Source organism: Orbicella franksi, chromosome 2 (genome assembly GCF_964199315.1).
Source record: "Orbicella franksi chromosome 2, jaOrbFran1.1, whole genome shotgun sequence".
Taxonomy (NCBI): domain Eukaryota; kingdom Metazoa; phylum Cnidaria; class Anthozoa; order Scleractinia; family Merulinidae; genus Orbicella; species Orbicella franksi.
Genome location: NC_138146.1, coordinates 31,958,509 through 31,979,185, shown reverse-complemented (window position 1 = coordinate 31,979,185; position 20,677 = coordinate 31,958,509). Strand labels below are relative to the sequence as shown.

Sequence of the window (20,677 nt, the reverse complement as noted above, 5' to 3'; positions counted from 1 at the left end):
GTCAAGATGGCTTGATATTGGCCTCGTTCTTTTTTTTGCGAGTTTATGGACCTCGACTCTGTCTCGCTCAGTCCATAAACACGCAAAAAAAAAAAAAAACTTGGCCAATATCCAGCCATCTTGACCTCACGCTTGCAGTGGTCAATAACCCATACAGCCTTTTCACGTGTCCGAAGACTTTTTTCGCGCGCTTTTCTGCGAATGCCTTGTGAACCAATCAGAAGAATGTTTCCAAAAAAACAAAGCGCAATGACCGCTGGGACATTGCAGTGGCTGTGAAGAAAGTCTTCACGGAAGAGGTGAGATAATTCTGTGTGTTATTCAGAGTTCTCATTTTCTCCCATTTTCCTACCTGGAGGAGTACTCAACGCAATGTTGGAGATCCACAGTAACACGTCATTTCAATTATAATTCGTTTCAGCATATTCTTTTACATCACCATCGTACTGGAGTGTAAAGCTTGAAACGGGCTTGCAATAATCGATCTGCTGCCTTCGCACAAAATATGGCTTCCTCGCTGAATTCAGAGTCCGACAAGACAAGCCAAGTAAGTAGAAAACGATCCTCATATTTCTCTGTTTTCATTATTTCGTTTCAAAGTGTGTCTGGAAAGCCAGCTGGCTTCCGCTGGAGGCTTCATATATATACTTGACGGCAGAGAAAGAGGAAAGGTTGATCTTGATCTAAAATTTTAGGTTGTCCTATAAATGTCACCTTAGGTGAATTACTAACCTTGATACAAATGTGTGATCGATTCTTAGAGCGGTTCTCAATTGAGTGTTTTAAAAAAGTAATTCAGCAGTTACTTTGGTTTTGGTTTTGGTTTTGCTACAGTTTGAGATTTCCCGAGTGTTCTAATTGGTAAGTAATTGGTTTGGTTTTGGTTTTATGACACTCAATTGAAAATCACTCCATGTTCCACAAGATCATGTCTCTGTTGGAAACAAAACCTTTTGTGGAGAATTGGTGGTTAGTTATATGTAAAGAAACATTATGCCAAGTGGCACAGAAGTCCTGTACACTCCTCTGCTGACCAGCTCTGTTGGCCGCTACATTGTACCCTTTGCTTCAGGTCCTCCAACCTGTGCTCTTTACTGTTTTAGCTACAGCCCAACCCCTATTAAGCAGCCACTCTGGGAAAATGGGATGTGGGTGCTTAACAGGGGTTGACCGCTTAATAGAGGTTGGTGTACCTTGAATATTTTTCACCATCTGGTTAATTTCTTTGTGAACATGGAGTCACTTCAAGGCAATCATGGATAAATGTGTGTTTGAATGTTTGACTGCTCGTCATCTTCTATTTCTGACTCTTATCTGCCATCTCTCTTTCTAAAACAAAGTTAATTTACATGTATTAAATTTTGGCTGGCTGTTTAAAGGGGGTAAAGACAATAGAAAAACCCTCATTGGGACTACCAAAAGGTGGCCATGGCCACTTAATAGATCGTTTTCACGTGATGTCATCACTTTCTAAAATCCAAAACTAAAGAGCTACCAAAGTTTTTATCCTCATCAGGCACAAGAGGCGGTATATTTATATCTGTTTACAATTTTACAGCTCAATAGCGCGCTTTGTTTGGAATCCAGAGCATTTTGAATTTCAGGGTTATGGAGGTGCATGACACAAGGCTATGATCGAGTTTGTCGAAAAATATATACTTATCCCATGATTTTGAGCCTTTTTAGAAGTTAGAGCATTAGGAAAAGTGCTTATGTAAATGCTTGTTTGATCAGTACTGATAATCAGTCGCCTAGATAGCCAAAGTAAGTTCCAGATGTTTACACTATTTTCCGGCCGCCATATTGGTGTACCACGGAGGTACACCAACATGGCGTTTTTATACTGGGCTCTGTAAATATCTGCGAAACATTTCGACGAATATCTTTGGGGAAATGCACAAGCCTAAAACTTGGAGAAGTGGCTTATTTAGTTATCTTCTATAACATCATAATTTCATAGCTTTTTCCACTGGATGGTTTTCAATTTATTTTTTTATTGCATGACAGTGAAACCGATCTATAGAGGTGACCAGTTAACAGTGGTTTTATTGACAGTAGTTTACCAACAATAATTCCGGGACTCTGATAACAGGCTGCTTAATAAGGGGTGGCCGCTTAATAGGAAATGACACCACACACTGTTTTAAAGGAGCTCAGTCACTGCATTTTGAGTGATTTGGCCGTTTACTAAAATTGCCTTTAAATTGAAGGAAACCTCAACATAGTAGTTTACCACATGTAAGATAGAAAAACACTAAAAGATTACAGTAAACCATAAAGGAGGGGGGTGAATAGGCTTTCAGATCGACGGACTTGGCCTTAAAAAGTGCATGAATTGTGGATTTTTGCGGTAAATCAAGCGGATTCACGGATTTTGAAAACACAGTGGATTGTGGATCAGTTATGAATTTTGGCGCAGATTCCGGATTGTGCCTGTCTTGATGTTTGGATCTTGGATCCTAAACGAAATTTGGATCATGTATCTTTCTTCAGTCCTGGTCGGTTTGTTAATGAGTTCATCCAAATTATTTCTTTTTTCGAACGAAGCTCCTTTAAACTCAGGTGTGAGACTGTTATTGGAATTGTACTGTGTTATAGTCATCAAGCAGGTTGTCTTCTTTACTATTTGTGTGAAATTAACAATGGCATTCACATTTACCAGTTTTTACACTTCTGTTTCCGGATAGGGTTGTGGTTTCGGATTTGAACAAAAATATTGGTGGATTGACGGATTTGGTGGAAAAAAGGCGTGGATCGGGAGATTTGCATACCCCTATTCACCCCCCTCATAAAGGAACAAGGATGGTTAAGGATGGGGTAGATTGACCTGAATTACAAACGACGAACTTGAAAAATTTAGGCTAAACTTTTCAAGATGCACAAACGTGACATAGCTCCTTTAAAAGAACTTTATTCTTTGATCACTCACACATTGATTGATATCAACTCTATACAACTCTTATTACATTATGCTTGGGTTTCTTGTGTGAAGACCACCAATACCCCCCTCAGGTGCTCTATGTTTATCTCTACTTACAAGTAATCTCTACTGTAAGTGGCAATGCAACTACATCACTATGCAGCTGGCATAATTTTAAAAAACATATTATTTTGACAGTGTCTGCCCATAGTTGTATACATGAAGGTACTTTTTCTAAGAAACATTTTCTAATGTGTAATTTTTTTCTGTTTCGTCATTCAATTAAGTCTGATATAAAGAACTCAGATTGTGAGTTTCTTAATGTCAGGTTAATACATTTGCATTTGAAGGCAAAATTTTAACATCTTTAGATTTGATTATTTACCAAGGAGATGGAGAATAAAACAGTTGGTGATTATGCAACCTGCTCCTTGTGCAAAAGTCATGGCAGTACAAGAAAAGGCTCAGGTATGAGTGAAGAGACAAATAACTGATAAGAACAAGATAGTTTAAATCCTTCTGCCATGATTGTAATGTTATTGCCAAAGTTGAGCAGCGATGAATAGTTTGTGAAGTGTCTCCAGCTTCCTCACACTCCTCACTTGGGTTTCTCTCATTCTCAACTTGGGTTTTAGGGCTCGACTTGTGTGCAAGTCAACAGCTTACTTGGTCTGGATCAATTGATTAAAATATGATGCTCAATGTGAAGAAAGTATACAAAACAGTTTATACAAGTTCAGTTTATACAAAATTTTCCAGTGGCAGAAATTCTTTGAGAATAGTACTGACCTAATCATAAAAAGTAACACTGGGGTTTCCAATAATAGCTCCTGAGTTATTTTAAACACCTGCCACCTGCAAAAATGCAAAACTGTTTTAACCATTAACTTTCTTATGCTTAGCAACTGTAGCATGAGAAAGAAATGTTCTTTTTTAATGATTTATTTATTAATCAAACAACATGTATCAACAGAGAACCCTCTTCATTCATGGTTGACTATGGATACAAGAACCAGAGAGAAACACTTAAAACACATGAAGATTTGTATTTTGGCTCCTGTCTTGTTTGGGAAAAGAATGAACTATTCTTCAAAGGTAAAGTCTATGAATTCTACAACATAAGTAACATATAATGAACATATAGCATAAAATAGAGTAATAATAAATACTTCATAATAAGTTTATTGCAGTGTCTGATATTAACACTAGCTGAAAGAAGGATCTTTCTACAAACAGGAGACACATAAAATAAGAAAAGAAGCGTAGTTTTGTATTGAGTATTGTAAAGCCAGAATCAAAGTTAGGTTTCTGGCTAATTGCAAAGGATACAGACAATCCCTTGAACCAATTAAAAGTCCATGCAAATACAAGAGTTTCTAACAAAGAAATGCTGGAATTTGTCCAGGATTTACAACAAAATGTAGCAGTGTCCAGTGTATAAGTGCATACGCAGAGCACTCTATCTGAATATTGTGTGGCTTGTCTTCAAAGTGGCCTAATGTGCTGCTTTTTTGTTTTCTCTGGTTTAATTGTTCTTTACTTTTTTTTTATCAGAACATCAGATGGTTAAGGCATTTAAGCTTAGTTCCGAGACCAAGCTTTGACAGGTAAACCAAAAGTTTATCGTTTATTGTTGTCTGGTGTTTTGCTTCTCTTCCTTGTCTTTGTCTGCCAAGAAGCACACAAGAAATAGCTGTACTGGCACTTTTTATACTTAATGTACATGTAGGTTGCTCTTGATGCTGGACTTGGTTTTTCAGTATTAAAATGTTTAGTGCACCTGACGATAGGAAAATGCATTCTAATCCTGTGATTCTCATGGGTTTATGTCCGGCGATTTTCCACGATGTCAGATGATTTCAGGGTTTGGATCCCATCTTGGTACGACTGGCACACATGGCCTCAGTCTGTTGTGATGCCTTGCTTTGAGGGTTTACCCACAAGTCATGCATTTCCGCTTGTTTTGTTTGTTTGTTGTCCTACGTATCATTCTTTACGGTTTTCCCCATGGTTTGTGAAGCTGTGTTGATTTATTTGAACTATTACTAGCTAAAATGGCTAAAGGTACTTATCTGAACATCAGAAAGCTGTGTATTACCGCATTTTCTCTGAAACTGCGTGGGTAACATGCTGATTTGTGATCTGTCAAATCAGCTGCTTTTCTGGGCGATTCAACTTCTCTTTGCGAGTAAAGTTGCAAGGCTTGACTGTAATAGCATGAATAAATCAACACAATTTCACTAACCTTGGGAAAGACTGAGAAGATTCCAGCATACCACAATGAATGAAATGTACACCTCTCAAGGAATTTCACTGCACGTAAGCTCACTGATAATTGAGGTACAGTGCATGTGAGGCCATGTAAGTTAAAAACACTCATATTTGGAAACAAAGTGTAATATACTGAAAGTTATTCCTTTCTATAGTTGTACACAGTATTTAACCTCACTAGTAAACAATGCACCATTTAGAGTAATGTGACATTTGATGCCTATAAATGACGCAAAAGTTAAACAATACCCTGAAAAATACACAACTCGGCAAACCCGGAAAGGAAAATGACATAAATGGATATAGTTTTACATAATTGTACATGTAGGTATGCACTGCTGTCAAGGGTATGCTTTTCAAGCCGTCTGCTATGGGTATAGGAATCAGGAATTTGGCAAACAATCTGGGATCTTGATATAAAAGGAACTAGAGTTTCTGATTTTGTATTAACTTTATTTTAAATAATAACCAAATTTATAGTATGGAATGTTAATAGGGAAGGTATTTCTGGTACCCACCCTACAATTAGGTGTCCAGATACAAACTGAATATCCAATGCTATAACCCAAAAATTTCACATTCCCAGCAACACACTCCATTGACTTCCTAGAGTTACCCCTTAATTAGCTTCCTCCCCCGGGGATCAAACACACTTCATTAATTTCTGATTGCATGTACTACTACTAAAAATACTGTATTTAGTGGTTGCCTTTAATATCAGTAGAAATGTGACTGTTGCATAATGTTATCTGTTGATTGCTTTATTGACTTGTAGAATTTCCTGTTTGGGATCATGTTTGTCAGACAGATTAATTGAACTGGCAGAGTTAGCTGAGGAAATTGTGGACACTGTTCTGTCCTGCCTTGTAAGATAATGTTTTCTGTTTGTCACGAGGAATGTTTTTTATTTATTTTTTATTAATTTTGTAGCCTGAGTTAGTATAGTGTAGCTATCTGAGGCTGCAGAAACTATGACATTGATGACGGCAACAACAACTTAATTGTGATTTGCCTTCCACATCAGAAAAACATAGGTAATGGACAGTGATCTCTACATATCCCCTATCAGTAGGGTTACAAAAAAAAAAAAAACATTAGGTACAGTAGGCAAGATCCCAAGGATGACGATCTCTGAGTATGCTTTTAGCCAGATAGACGTCCAAGTGTCCTGTGGATGGCCACTTATTAAAGAAAATTGTTTTTATTAATTATATTTTGTATGTTGCCTTATAAATTGTTCATTTGAGCAGGCCCTATAGCACACTTTGGATGCCCACTTTTCATATCCTGGCTAAAACCCTGTCTCTGAGATACATGGTAACTAAACTTGAACATTATGGCTTTGTTACCTTGTTGGGCTTTATTGTGTGGCGATCCAGAGCTGCAGTGACGTAAAATATCTTACTACCGGTAGCACTTTTCATGGCAAAGCTGTTCTACATGTGATGCTAAGCTGTGGTGTTATAGCTGCCCTTTCTACTGGCAGTGCTAGCAGACCAATGTGTAGCTCTAACAAACTGTTTAGAATTCACTCCTTAACCCTTTGCAGACCAAGTTGGGTATGTGTTATTTCATAAACTAGGGCCATCATTGGGTAAATGAAATAAAGCATCATATCTGTCTTTCTTTTTGTCTTTTTTTTTTTTTTCATACAGAGCTCAGATGAGTTTGTTCACGACAGTTACCACACTTACAAAGAATTGAAAGATGTGAGTGAACATTAATTTACTATGGCCCTGACACTTGCTTATTAAGATCTACATGTATGGACATGTACCTTTACTGTGCAATTAATACTGGTAGATGTGATTTGCCAAGCTCACAAAAACATATAATTTATATTACTTTTGTTATTAATTACTACAAAATACTCACAAACACAAAAATGGCTGAACTCCAAAACTTTTGAGTGAAAATGTTCTGGAGACATCCAAGATATTCAGTGTGTTATGCAAATGAATGAATATAACATTTAACAAATGCATCACTAAATGGAGGTTGGGTGCCTGAGACATTCAGGAGCTTCCACCATTGGCAGCCAACTCTAATAGATTGAGACCATTCCTGTGGCTGGCAAATCCTGGAAACCAAGCCATTAGCCCCTACGCAGAAGGGGGAGACGGGCATCTGTCATACTGAATTAACAGTGGAAAGAGGGAGGGAAGGAAAGGGGAATGCTTGAAGATGTGTTTCCATGCAAAACAATGCTCACTGTAAATGCTATCCCTGTGAAGGCAACACGTCACAGTCCAGGAGCACATGGAATCCTGGTGCACGTACATGTACATATCAAAAGCATCACTAACTGCCATGGGAATGCGGGTGCTCTTTGTTGTTACGGTACCTCTTTGTTGTTAAATTGCGTTTAACTGCATTAGCATGATGCAACAGAAATAAATTGTATGTCTGAAATACCATAACCTGAACAACAGTTATGTATAGTATTACTTCTGTCTCATTAACACAGTCATACAAATTTCGAGAAATAAAATTCAGGGAGCATGTTTATTTGTTTGTAGTGCTCCATTATTGAGGAAGCTCTCTCTGTTGGAAAGAGAAGTGAATTTGTGTCACTCATGAGGTACAGTAGACCATCGCCCTTTGTGTGACTGTTTTGTTTTTATCAAACACATACATGTACTTGTACTTCTGGTGCAATTCGTATCACTCCGTATTGTACATGTACATTCTGGAAACTACTTACAATAGTTGGTGCTGTTGCCAGTGGCGTTCAAGATCTTCAGACCACATACTAACATACAGACAACTGATGTTTTTCTGTTGGTCACGGAACAGCTTTGGTTCTTATTTCAGTTCAAGATACAGTACACCCTGTCACATTAGAGCGGTTTTCAATTGAGTGTTTTAAAACTGAAACAAAACCCATTGCCTGATTACTTCCCACACTCAACTGAAAACTGCTCTACTGGGAATTAAATAATTGCTATTGTTCCATTATTTGCCACCCAATTCCAGAAAAAAAAAGTGACAAGTGGACTAAGTTGATTACTCAAGCAGGTTATTTTGGCAAGGGATGTGACACATAGATTTTAACTTGACATAAAATTAAAATCAGACACATACAATGTTCTGGTCCAAAATTTGGCTTTTTCCCTACTTGTAATAAGAGCCTTGTAGTTATTTCTCAAAGAAAAAGTGATTTGATTTAATTGGATAATAGATTTCCTTGAGCTGTTGCAGTGTTCAAAAGACCCACAAACGATTTTTTGCTGCAGGTATCTCTTAGCAAGAGAACAGGATTGAACCACATACAATACAATACAATACAACTATTTACAATGCAATAAAAATCTGAGAATACTTAACCCTGCAACTTTGTGCAAATGTAGCAACTGCTTCAATAGTTTCAGGATTGGTATATAACAAACTCACAACATGATCAGCTCCCAGTTGGCTTGATAGCTCAGTTGGTAGAGCACTGCACGGGTATTGCAGAGGTCATGAGTTCGAATCCAGTTCAGGCCTGTATTTTTGTCAGGCTTTAATTTCACAACTGCTTAAGTTGTGTACATAACTGCGATGATCAATCATGTCTTCACTTCTTAGAAGGCATGTATTGTATTGTACTGTACTGTACTGTACTGTACTGTACTGTACTGTACTGTACTGTACTGTACTGTACTGTACTGTACTGTACTGTACTGTACTGTACTGTACTGTACTGTACTGTACTGTACTGTACTGTACTGTACTGTACTGTACTGTACTGTACTGTACTGTACTGTACTGTACTGTACTGTACTGTACTGTACTGTACTGTACTGTACTGTACTGTACTGTACTGTACTGTATTGTATTGTATTGTATGTTTAAGAATCTCTGTTCTTTATTTTTTTGCAGTTACAGCTTTAATAGTGATCATCATTTACTAGATAAACAAGGAATTCAGTTACTTTCACTCACTGTTCTTCATCAAGGTAAATCAACTGCTATTCCCTAATGTAAAAAATATGACCAAAAATGTCTGGTTCAGGAGCATTTTATCATGTTTTCATGATTAAATGCCAAAGGTGTTATTATTCAAAGCTCTGCAAGTGCATGTAAGGTTAGATTTGGCTATGACATCAACTCTGTGTTTATTCTTTAGAAAACAGTTTCAAGTCCAGCCCAGCTGGATCTCAGTATACATTCACCTTGCCTAGTGGGAGCTGACTTAATCATGTTGCTTTGAAGCCTTCTTTGTCTTGTGAGTGATGTATTCGAAATGAAGTGATGACTAACTTGTTTTGTTTTAATTGTCCCAGCCATCAAGTACATATGCCAGGCCTGCAAGCCTCGTGATTGTCTAACAAAGTTTGAAGAAGAAATGACAATGAAAGAGCCGGTGACTGTTTTTTTTTTTTAATGTTTTGCTGCTTCAGATAATTTTCATGTACTTTGATTTGACCATGTGGACTGAGGAGCAAAATAAAATCTTACATTGTTCTAGCATTGATGAGTTGTTTGAAGTTGATGTACCTTAACATGTACATAGTGAAGACATACATGTACAGTGCATGTACTACACTTAACGAATAGATTCCATGTTGGCGTCTGTTCAGTAATAGATCACAAATGATGTCAAAATGTGGTAAAAACCAAAAAATGGCACACAAGTTGATAGCTGAGTGTGTCACTGATGTTCTTATCACATTTTGACGTCTTCTGTAATCTATTAATGAACAGATGCATGGTAACATTGAATCTACGTTCTTGTTTTATATAATAAAAAGATCCAAAAAGGAATGTTAATGATGTCATCTATGCATCTGTCCGCCAGTAGATCACAAGTAAGAGCCAATAAAAGAGTGAAAACAATTTGACTTATTATATAAAAGAGAATGGACAACAAGCACTTCAGAATTTTGTTGCATAATGTCACAGTTTTCAACCTTTAACCTATGGCCACATAAGAGCATTCAATGCCTTTTGTGGTAGAAAAATGTTATAACAATAAAAAGTATTATTAACATTATTGTTGTTTACACAGCTTTGCACAGAACTCAGGCTTAAGGGCAATGATCACTTTGTGGAAGGTGATTTCCAAATGGCTGTGGCTTTCTATTCTCGGGCAATTAAATTAAGGTAAAGATTGAATGCTGCTTACTTGTACATTTAAAAATTATGACAAGGTTAGTTAATTGTGGTTGGTTAAGGACCCATTAACTGATCTTTTCGAGCTGTTGCTAAGGAAAATTTATTTTCATATAACCTCATCATTTTTAGTTAGTTCAGAGTTATTTCATGTGTTTTAACTTTTCCAGGATCAGTAACACTAGTGATGACCTCATCAGGGCATGCCCATGGTCATGTGACTAATACAGAAAAAATGCAAAGGCTCCCAGGCAAATTACTTGATCGGGATTTTTTTCATTGATCTAATATTTTAATTTTAATCCTCATTACACTATGCATAGATTTTGTTTCATTTCTAAAAGGTCAGATTTTGAGAGGATTTCAAAATATTGAAAAATTTGTAATTTTCTGAAAAAAGCATGATTTTGAAAAAGGAATACATAGCTATGTTTCCAATGTTGGCTTTAATCAAAATTCGTTGATAAAGGCTGGATTTAATGATAAACTGGATTTCCTTTAGCATTTAAAGAACCTGAAAGTGTGCCCGATGTATATTGGAAGTTACCCTATTAGCGTGTGTGCAATTTACACTACCAGTGCACTTTGGTAAGATCAAACAAAGCCACACAGAGTTAGTTTTTCTTTCTCTATTTCTCTTGTTTTTACATCTAAAATGTAAGTGAATTTTCAAGTTATTGAGTTGTTTTTACTTTCCGCGCTCAGGCTGACGTAAGTAACAGGAAGTGAAATTTCACCTCCCTAGCAACGTGCACGAGCGTACGCATGAATTGGTTAATGGGCCCTTAAGATGGAGCATTTCTTTACTTTTCTTTGTTACTTGTTTCTGATTGACTGAGCCAGTGCCTTTTCAGTACTAAATTTAGTGTTTTAACTTGTCTTGCTTGTGAATTTTCCTGACTATTCAATTGTTTATTTTGGACTGAGACAAAGTTTTTGTATGTTTTTGTCCAGAGTAGAATTTAATCATAACTTAGGCAGTGGACTATAACCATATGACTGGTTACCATAACTGTGTTTTACACTGTAAATATCTACAAACCTTACAGTACTGTTTGCTAAAGTGAGTTCTTCTATTTACAGTCCATTTGACCCCTTGCTGTATGGCAACAGAGCTCAAAGTTATCTCAAGTTAAAGAAATTACGGTAAGGCTGACTTGACTAATTGGAGTGACAGATCAGCTGGTAGTCATGAAATGATGATAAGAAAATAATGAAATTTGCTTGTTATATTTTGGTGTACAGTTTGTTCTGGATAATAGACAGACTGTGCTTGTACACAGTTGTTTATTGATGTAAAGTTTATATGAAATATTTCATATATGAACTGCGGTTATAGGTGAAAGTGAAGAATGATCGTCGCAGTTAATTTTCCAATTTAAGCAACTGGAAAGAAGAAGCCTGAAAAAAATCAGGGCTTCAACGGGATTCGAACCCGTGACCTCCGCGATACCGGTGCGATGCTCTACCAACTGAGCTACGAAGCCACACATTGGGAGCGAGGTCAATTAATTGAGTTCATATCTTCCCGTGAGGAGTGAAATGATGTAAAGTTTATATGAAATATTTCATATATGAACTGCGGTTATAGGTGAAAGTGAAGAATGATCGTCGCAGTTAATTTTCCAATTTAAGCAACTGGAAAGAAGAAGCCTGAAAAAAAAAAAAATCAGGGCTTCAACGGGATTCGAACCCGTGACCTCCGCGATACCAGTGCGATGCTCTACCAACTGAGCTACGAAGCCACACATTGGGAGTGAGGTCAATTAATTGAGTTCATATCTTCCCGTGAGGAGTGAAATGATGGAAAGTTTATATGAAATATTTCATATATGAACTGCGGTTATAGGTGAAAGTGAAGAATGATCGTCGCAGTTAATTTTCCAATTTAAGCAACTGGAAAGAAGAAGCCTGAAAAAAAAAAAATCAGGGCTTCAACAGGATTCGAACCCGTGACCTCCGCGATACCGGTGCGATGCTCTACCAACTGAGCTACGAAGCCACGCATTGGGAGCGAGGTCAATTAATTGAGTTCATATCTTCCCGTGAGGAGTGAAATGATGTAAAGTTTATATGAAATATTTCATATATGAACTGCGGTTATAGGTGAAAGTGAAGAATGATCGTCGCAGTTAATTTTCCAATTTAAGCAACTGGAAAGAAGAAGCCTGAAAAAAAAAAAAATCAGGGCTTCAACGGGATTCGAACCCGTGACCTCCGCGATACCGGTGCGATGCTCTACCAACTGAGCTACGAAGCCACGCATTGGGAGCGAGGTCAATTAATTGAGTTCATATCTTCCCGTGAGGAGTGAAATGATGTAAAGTTTATATGAAATATTTCATATATGAACTGCGGTTATAGGTGAAAGTGAAGAATGATCGTTGCAGTTAATTTTCCAATTTAAGCAACTGGAAAGAAGAAGCCTGAAAAAAAAAAAAATCAGGGCTTCAACGGGATTCGAACCCGTGACCTCCGCGATACCGGTGCGATGCTCTACCAACTGAGCTACGAAGCCACACATTGGGAGCGAGGTCAATTAATTGAGTTCATATCTTCCCGTGAGGAGTGAAATGATGTAAAGTTTATATGAAATATTTCATATATGAACTGCGGTTATAGGTGAAAGTGAAGAATGATCGTCGCAGTTAATTTTCCAATTTAAGCAACTGGAAAGAAGAAGCCTGAAAAAAATCAGGGCTTCAACGGGATTCGAACCCGTGACCTCCGCGATACCGGTGCGATGCTCTACCAACTGAGCTACGAAGCCACACATTGGGAGCCTTACCATAATTTCTTTAACTTGAGATAACTTTGAGCTCTGTTGCCATACAGCAAGGGGTCAATTAATTGACCTCGCTCCCAATGTGTGGCTTCGTAGCTCAGTTGGTAGAGCATCGCACTGGTATCGCGGAGGTCACGGGTTCGAATCCCGTTGAAGCCCTGATTTTTTTCAGGCTTCTTCTTTCCAGTTGCTTAAATTGGAAAATTAACTGCGACGATCATTCTTCACTTTCACAGTTGTTTGTTCTTACATGTACTATCTATTCCTTGTTTTCCACCTATCTCATCTGATTATACCAAACATTACACTTCAATAATCATAATATCTTTTTAGTGTATTTCTTGCTTCCCACCCTATAATTTGTAGCAAAACTTTCATTTGATTTTGTTTCTTGCCCTCCTGCCCACAGGGTTAAGAGTATTTTAGTAAGATGGAGGCTGGGAGTTTGATTTTGTGCTTTTCATCCTTCAGTGGTTGTTACAGGGCTACATCCTTACATATTAGTTTCACTTAATTTTTTTTCACTTTTTCCTATATTCTTACTGTATGTGTCCCTGGATCAGAGTTTATAAACATTATGTTTCTATAGAGTTGACTTTTATGTAACACACTATTACATTCTCACTTACAACAGGCAAGCTTTGTCTGATGCAAAGAGAGCAGTGTATCTCAATCCCGAGTGGGAAAAGGTAAGTTGTTCAGGATGAACTTTATCTTGTAAAATGACATTCTTGTTTGCCAGTCTATTCACCTGAATTAGTCTATGCAATATTTATGGTTTAAAAAGGTAAAAGTGTATTCCATTTTGATGGGTTGGAGTTAATTGGGGCGCCATTTAATTATACAGCATGATGCTACAGGTACCACCAGTACTGAATGGAATGCTAGTCCATTGCAGGTACATTTTGAAGTCTTTGAAAGTGGCTCACCCCTCAACACATTTGTCAAGTTTCTTAAGACAACCTTCAGTTCACCAGTACCCATTTCTTCTTTTGGGCACCAAACCCATGGTTAATTGATCTTGAGTCCAGTGCACTAATTGTTAAAGACTCTTTAGTATAAAGCTAGGGTAATTGGTAAAACTGAATAATAATAATAGTTGTACATACCTTGTAGGGTCACTACAGATTTGCTCAGGCTTATTTTGAACTTGGATTTCCTGAAAAGGCAATGGCTGTGAATTCACTTGCTCAGAAATGTTGTTCATCCACACTTAACTTACTCTGTCAAGCTGGTGCATTCAAGAGAGGTACTATGTCATCAGTGCTTTCATGATATGACTTAACACAGTATGACAAACAAGGTTTAAGAAATTTACATGTTAATGAAACAAATAAGGAAACGGGTAATTTTTTTCCAAAGGCTTAGTCCTATAATTTTCATCAAAGTGACAGCCTCTGGCCTCTCTTTTAAATTTATGTTAATACCTCAATTTACTAAATGAATTGGTTAAATTATCTTAATAATGTAAACCACCACAATTATTAGCCTTAGATACTCACAGAACATGTACACAGGAATAATTCATTTTTCATCTAAAGGTGTTAAATTATAGTATGGATAGCATATACAAAGGAATTTAGCCTGATAAAGTATCACTTCGTTTGATTTCTCATTTCTGGTGCAAAGAGTTTTTGTTTTCTGTTTGCACTTTTACATACCATACAGGAAGATGAAATACTTTTGAACTGTTTGTTTTATTCTAATATAAATTTACTAGAAATGGAAGAATCTGCTGCAGCAAGTAAGACTCAGTGTTGCAGCTCAAGTGCAGAGCAAACTGCTGATAGGAGCCATCACCACCATCAAGGTAACAGTGGAACTGTACTTGAACACCTTTGCTTCAGCACCTATGTGTTTACATCAACTACAAAATTCGCACCTTGGGTTGTATCAAAATGCCAAGTTGATTCATTTGTGATATAGAAAGACAATGCTTCGTATTTATTTAGCAAACTGTTGCTTAAAGCCTCTTTCACATTACACTGTATCTGCCTTTTGACTAAATTGTAGTTGACAGTATAAACCTCATTTGTCCTGATTGCCTCTTCACATTCCAGACATCTCTATATCTTCAGCCAAGTCTTTTATGCCTCTCCCAAAGATAGAAACCCCAAATCAGGAGTTTCAATGCATTTTTAATTAGGTAGCACTCACTCACTCACTCATCTGCATAGCGCCTGCCGGCGCAGAGTGAGGAAAATTAGCGAGCAATTAGATAGCAAAGAACCCTAAAAGCTGTGGAAAAAAAAGAAACTCACTCACTCACCCACTTATCTGCATAGCGCTGACTGGTTCAAAGGGCGGCAAATTAGCAAGCAATTAGATAGCAAAGAACCCTATAAGCTGCAGAAAAAATAGAGAGAAAATACAAAGAACACGTGCACATGCATGTGTTTTTCTTCCATCAATATATTGAAGTTTTGAGTTAACGTCATTATTTTTGTCTGTACTGAATTGTTACATGTTGGGTTTTGTGGCAGCTTCTGGAAATCCTTGTCCATCCAGAACTAAGGTAGGCAGCAAAAGAAATTGGAAAATTGCAAATGAAAAATCTGTTGTACATGCTACAGCACCATCGTTGTCATCATCAGCGTTAACATCACCAGCAGAGAAGGGCACATCCAGACATTTGCTGAATTTAGGAGATCATTTAAGTTCTGGTAGGTTTATCAGCACGTGTCTGTTGTACTGTATTATGGTCGTGGTCATTGTCTAAGGGAAAATGTGAGTGTTGGTTTTGAATTGTGTTTCAGTGGATACAATGTTTAAGGCAATATGATCGGATACATTATTAAAGCTGTTTCCGCTTCTTTTTTGTAATTTTTGCACCCTCAAAAATGGTCCAATTTCATGTTGCATGGGATGCAATAGATTAAGTGTTGTCCCTTAGTCTCTTCGATCTTGTGACGGAAAATCTACTCACTACCCTCGCAGATGAAGAAGATAATTGTGACAGTCGTAGCAGTGAAGATGAAGACTCAGTCTGTGACCTGTCAGATGATGACTCCATTCCCCCTCTCACATATGACAGCAGTGACGATTGCAGTGATGATAATGATGATAATTTGAATGAGGATAAATTGTTTCCTGGAGACTCGGTCATGTCTAGCCTCCCATCCTTGGCCTCTCCAACCAGTTCAGATACAGAATCAGATGATAACTTGGATAGCGACGGTCAGCTTGCTGAGGGATGGGATGCAGAAGATTTGCGCTGTTATGGTATGTGCTGCTTTATTGCTTAGAAACCAATGTTAACCCTGATGTTAGATGTTTTCACTCATTGCTGAATGCCCTAGTTTTAATATGAATCACATTGGAATCTTGTCATTCGACCACCATCAGAGCACCAAAACCTGCTGTATTAATGGGGGTGAGAAATTTTATGTACCTCGTCCGTGTCCTGGTTTTGAAACAAATCAATGCAGTAACATTTGTCTGAAGTTTCAGGTGACGTTCCTTTACAACTGCAAGTTTTTTCTCAACAGATCCGGATTGCCTGGTTTGTAATGATGATGATGATGATGATGATGATGTAGATGATGACGATGATTTAGATTTAGAGAGGTAAGGAATTAATGTTCTCAATTTGCATGACGTGATCTTGGATCTTTTGGGTTATTAGCATGCAAGGTAAAGTACCTGCTGCTGATATTGGTAAAATATAGCTTCCACAACCTCTCCTCTAGAGCTTTAGAGCCGTATTGTTATTTTATCTCTGAAATGTCAGTCTTATGAGCCATCTGGCCGAGATGGGTGGATATAGCTTACTACTCCTCCCCCAACCATTCCTGTATTTTATTTATACGCCCAGGTGTAGAGAGGCATTTTGGGAATTGTGTATTTCATGTACCCAAGACTGCAACACCAGGACAATGCTACTTGTCAGGTTCGAATTCTCAACTTTTGACTCTCGGTCAGTGAAATGGTTGGCTAGAATTTCTTATTGACAACCTCTAATTAAGTTTAATTTGGGCCAAATGGAGAGCTCATCCTGAATACTGTGGTAGCTTGAAGTGAGTCCGGGTACTGCTACTCCCCATTCGAGTGCATGCCAGGTTGTGTCATGTTAGTTCCTTGCATTTCGTCAGGTTTGGCTTATAGATAGCTGGGACCTACTGATATGCCTGGGTGGACAGATACACTGTCTGTATAGTGTCTTGTCCAAGAACAGAACACAGTGACCCTAGCCAGGGTTCAAAACTTGGGTTGTGTCTAAATTCTAACACGCTAACCACAAGGCATCTGAATTTCTCACTATGCTACTGTTAGTAGTGTCTTTTAAATTTGAAGCCTCTAAGTTTATCAGTTCTTTGTTTGTTACGGCAGTGATGATGATGGTGATGACGATTTTGATGATGAGGATGATGAGCACGACAGTGATAGTGACGAAGATGATCATGATGATGATCATGATGAGGATTTGCTGAGAACTTTATTATTACCTTCTCTTTTGAATGGCGAGGTGCGGTTTCGTTCTCAACAGTGAACAATATTATTATCATTTCTCACAAGCTGTTTATGAGAAAATTGAAGAGCCTGTATTGATCTTGTCCGAAAACAAAGTGTTCTATAAAAACAGACCACTTGCATAATGCAAAGATTAACTTCGTGGCTCAGTAAATGAAAACCCACAGCATGGTGTGGCGAAGAGACGACCCTTTTGACCTAATCAATTAGCTTGTTATTTTCTTCTTGTTCTTGGAGCCAAGCAAGAGTTTAACTAGATCTCACGATAGTTTCTTGTATTTATTAACTTTTGTATTTTTATTTTGATAGATAGGCTTTTATCTTGTGAATAATTATAATGTTAAAAAATTTAATTTGTTCATAGTCCTGATAATTGTAACTCTTTTTAGGTGTCCCCAATTCGCAGCAATGCTAAATCTCATTGACACATAAATAAAGTTATTATTATTATTATTATTATTATTATTATTATTATAGATATTATTATTGTTATTGTTGTTATTATTATTATTATTATTATTATTATTATTATTATTATTATTATTATAGTTATTATAGTAGTGGCTACAGTATATTTGATATTAATAATGTTTGTTTGTCTTTGTAGGTCAATTCTTTCACGGGTTTTGTGCTAGGCGTTCTAGATGGGGTAAGTAGCTTAAGGTTTGCCATGTGTTATTCCTGACCAAACGTGTATACAGTAAGACACCCCATGTCTTTGAAAGTTACCATGTACTGTGAAAAACACTCGTTATCATTTGCACTGTTGCACGCACTATATTTCCATATAAGAGGCAGTTGTCTATATCGTCTGTTACGAAGTGACGTTGTGTGCTGTTAGAAAGAGGTGCTTGGAATGAACTTCTTCGTTCAGATCTTTCAGCAACTTATTTTCTTAAACAAACAGTGAAATTTTCCGCTACTTTCGGGACGCTGCTATTGTTGGAGGGGTGGGAGTGGAGGTGGGGGTGGGGTTTCAGGTGGTTGTTACTTAAGAATCTGAACGTTTTATCACCAACTTCTCCCTTATGGCACCTCGGGCTGTCTACGGGAATGTGTTGGCCACTACAGAGGTGCAGTATGAAATTGTCGCCGTTGTGTAAGGGAGAGCTGAGGACTTTGTAAGAAGTGTGAAAGATTGTGGAGGCTGACCAGTTTGCAGGAGTGTAATTGGGGATTTTAGAGAGGCTAGGGAAAGAAATACAATCGAGAGGAATTTACCGGATGTGATTCCCATACCCGTGGGGAAAATCATAAATTACTCGAATATTTTGACAATCTACTGGCCGGATCGGGAGTCGACTCCAGGGGGATGGGTGCGTACGTGCCCACGAACTCAACTCATGGGTTTCCCTTTTTTTCCTATATGAGTTTGGAGCTCCGCTTGGCGGCCCTTCCCGGAGCTCGGCTATGAAACTGTACCAAACGGTTAGACTGAAAAAGGAACATCCGCATCAATAATTTTTGCCCTGATGTATTTTTATTTCTAGTTTTTTACGGCTCATCCCGAGATGATGAATGAGGGTTCCCCTCCAGCACCGCCTGAAGTGATCGAGTCTCTTCCCAAAGTGATACTCACTAAGGAACGAGTGGGTAAGTCTTGACTTTGTCTGCCGAGATGATCGAGCAGTTCTTTTCTCTCTCTTTTCACCTCTCTTCATTGATAATTTGCTCCAAACCTGAAGAGTTGTGGATACAGTTCTTATTTTCTCTTGATTAAATGATCCTGTGATCCAGCTCGATGGATCTGTATGTTTACGTAAGCTTTACAGCAAGAATAGTTTTGTGGTCATTTCTCAGTTAGTGAAACTCGCAACCTTTTTCTGTTTGCGTCCTTTTCAGGTAAGGATGTAAAAGCATGCTTTTATTTGGCGTTTTCACTGATATTTTTTGGTTAATTTTCCTTCAGCTCTCAACTTATCCTGTGCCATCTGTCAGTGTGATTATGAACAGGGTGAAGCAGTTCTGGAGTTGCCCTGCTCACATCTCTTCCACCCCACGTGCATCACAACGTGGCTGAAAATGGTAACTGCAATACTATTGCCTAATTAACAGACAATAATTGTGAGAAGACTTGTTACCGGCAAGTTTAATTGTAACATTTCCTGAAATTCGTAAAAATGACTGGCCACTAGCCACTGCACCAGTGTTATTTGTCTTGAAAGAAAGCTACAATCGATTTTGTGCATTCTCGTTTAAACAAGTGAGGCAAAAATACAGCCCTGGTCGCAGGTGATCCTGACAGATCATTTCAATGTAGTGTGAAGTTCGTTGGCACTGTGCGAGGTTTATACCAATTAATGACTAAACGTCATGCGAAAAAAGTCGTGTTCATCAGGGACACTCAAGCGGCGAGTCTGAACTTTGTCACGAATAAAACTTCATTACACTTTTTGGACTTTTTTGGCAATACTTAAAGTGTTGTCTCGCTTTATGACAAGACGTCTGATTTTCGAAACGAAACAGCTCTTGAGAGCCAAAAATCACTCGTATAGCCGCAGCATTTCGCGCAGAAAACTCCTGATCAAGCTCTCTTGTCGTGGAAAATGGAGCGCAGAAACAGTTGATGGACAAGAGAGTGTAAAATTTCTGATCGCTCAAAATTCAATTTTTGTAACGGGGAGAGTTGTATTTAATGTTAAAGATGTTTTCTTTTCTTTGTAGCACGCCACTTGTCCAACTTGTCGAGATGTTCTTCCTCACTGAGGACAAGTAGCATCGTGCTGTACTTGACTTTACAACGCCGCATTGGCTAGTTCTACAAGTGTCAAAAACAACTCTCTGCTACATGTACCTCGACAGGCAGACAAAAACAGTTATTTTGTCACCAATTTGGAGTTTATAGCGTGGAACCAAGTTGAGCGAGTTACTGGAAAGACAGAATATAACCGTCTTCAATACGTATCACATGTCCACACATGGTTTATAAACTGTGGATAGTAAAACTGAAGTGCACTATTTGGACAACTTTGGTTCCTGTTGTATATGACCCGAAATTTTATATATATATATTTAAAAAAAAATTTAGAATTTATGTTAAATAAATCCATTCGTTTTGTTTTAAAAGGCGCTAAATGCGTAAAGAAGATATATTAGAAAATAAAATGTTGAATTTTACAACTCACTAAATAGTATTG

General features: G+C 37.8%; 1 protein-coding gene across 2 annotated transcripts; it reads left to right on the top strand.

Annotated features, from left to right (window-relative positions):
* Positions 1-284: 284 nt before the first annotated feature.
* Positions 285-20,616, top strand: LOC145479309 (uncharacterized). Of its 2 annotated transcripts, XM_081457642.1 has the most exons (23): positions 285-299; positions 422-547; positions 3,310-3,388; positions 3,894-4,015; positions 4,475-4,527; positions 5,967-6,057; positions 6,847-6,900; positions 7,711-7,772; positions 9,053-9,129; positions 9,457-9,536; positions 10,182-10,276; positions 11,369-11,431; positions 13,705-13,759; positions 14,187-14,319; positions 14,791-14,880; positions 15,554-15,733; positions 16,008-16,292; positions 16,559-16,637; positions 17,400-17,535; positions 18,148-18,189; positions 19,031-19,133; positions 19,450-19,565; positions 20,205-20,616. In XM_081457642.1, exons 2-23 carry the CDS (start codon positions 506-508, stop codon positions 20,244-20,246), a joined length of 2,079 nt encoding a protein of 692 aa, XP_081313768.1. In that variant the 5' UTR covers positions 285-299; positions 422-505; the 3' UTR covers positions 20,247-20,616. The 2 variants fall into 2 exon arrangements, with proteins under 2 accessions (XP_081313768.1, XP_081313767.1); XM_081457641.1 differs by having other exon boundaries at positions 289-547.
* Positions 20,617-20,677: the final 61 nt, after the last annotated feature.

Bases quoted from the DNA above. Each gene is read 5' to 3' on its own strand.
- LOC145479309 (XM_081457642.1), top strand. From the start codon at position 506: ATGGCTTCCTCGCTGAATTCAGAGTCCGACAAGACAAGCCAA. The intron at 4,528-5,966 runs GTAAACCAAAAG...ATTGACTTGTAG, and splicing joins CCGAGACCAAGCTTTGACAG to AATTTCCTGTTTGGGATCAT. The intron at 19,566-20,204 runs GTAACTGCAATA...TTTTCTTTGTAG, and splicing joins TCACAACGTGGCTGAAAATG to CACGCCACTTGTCCAACTTG.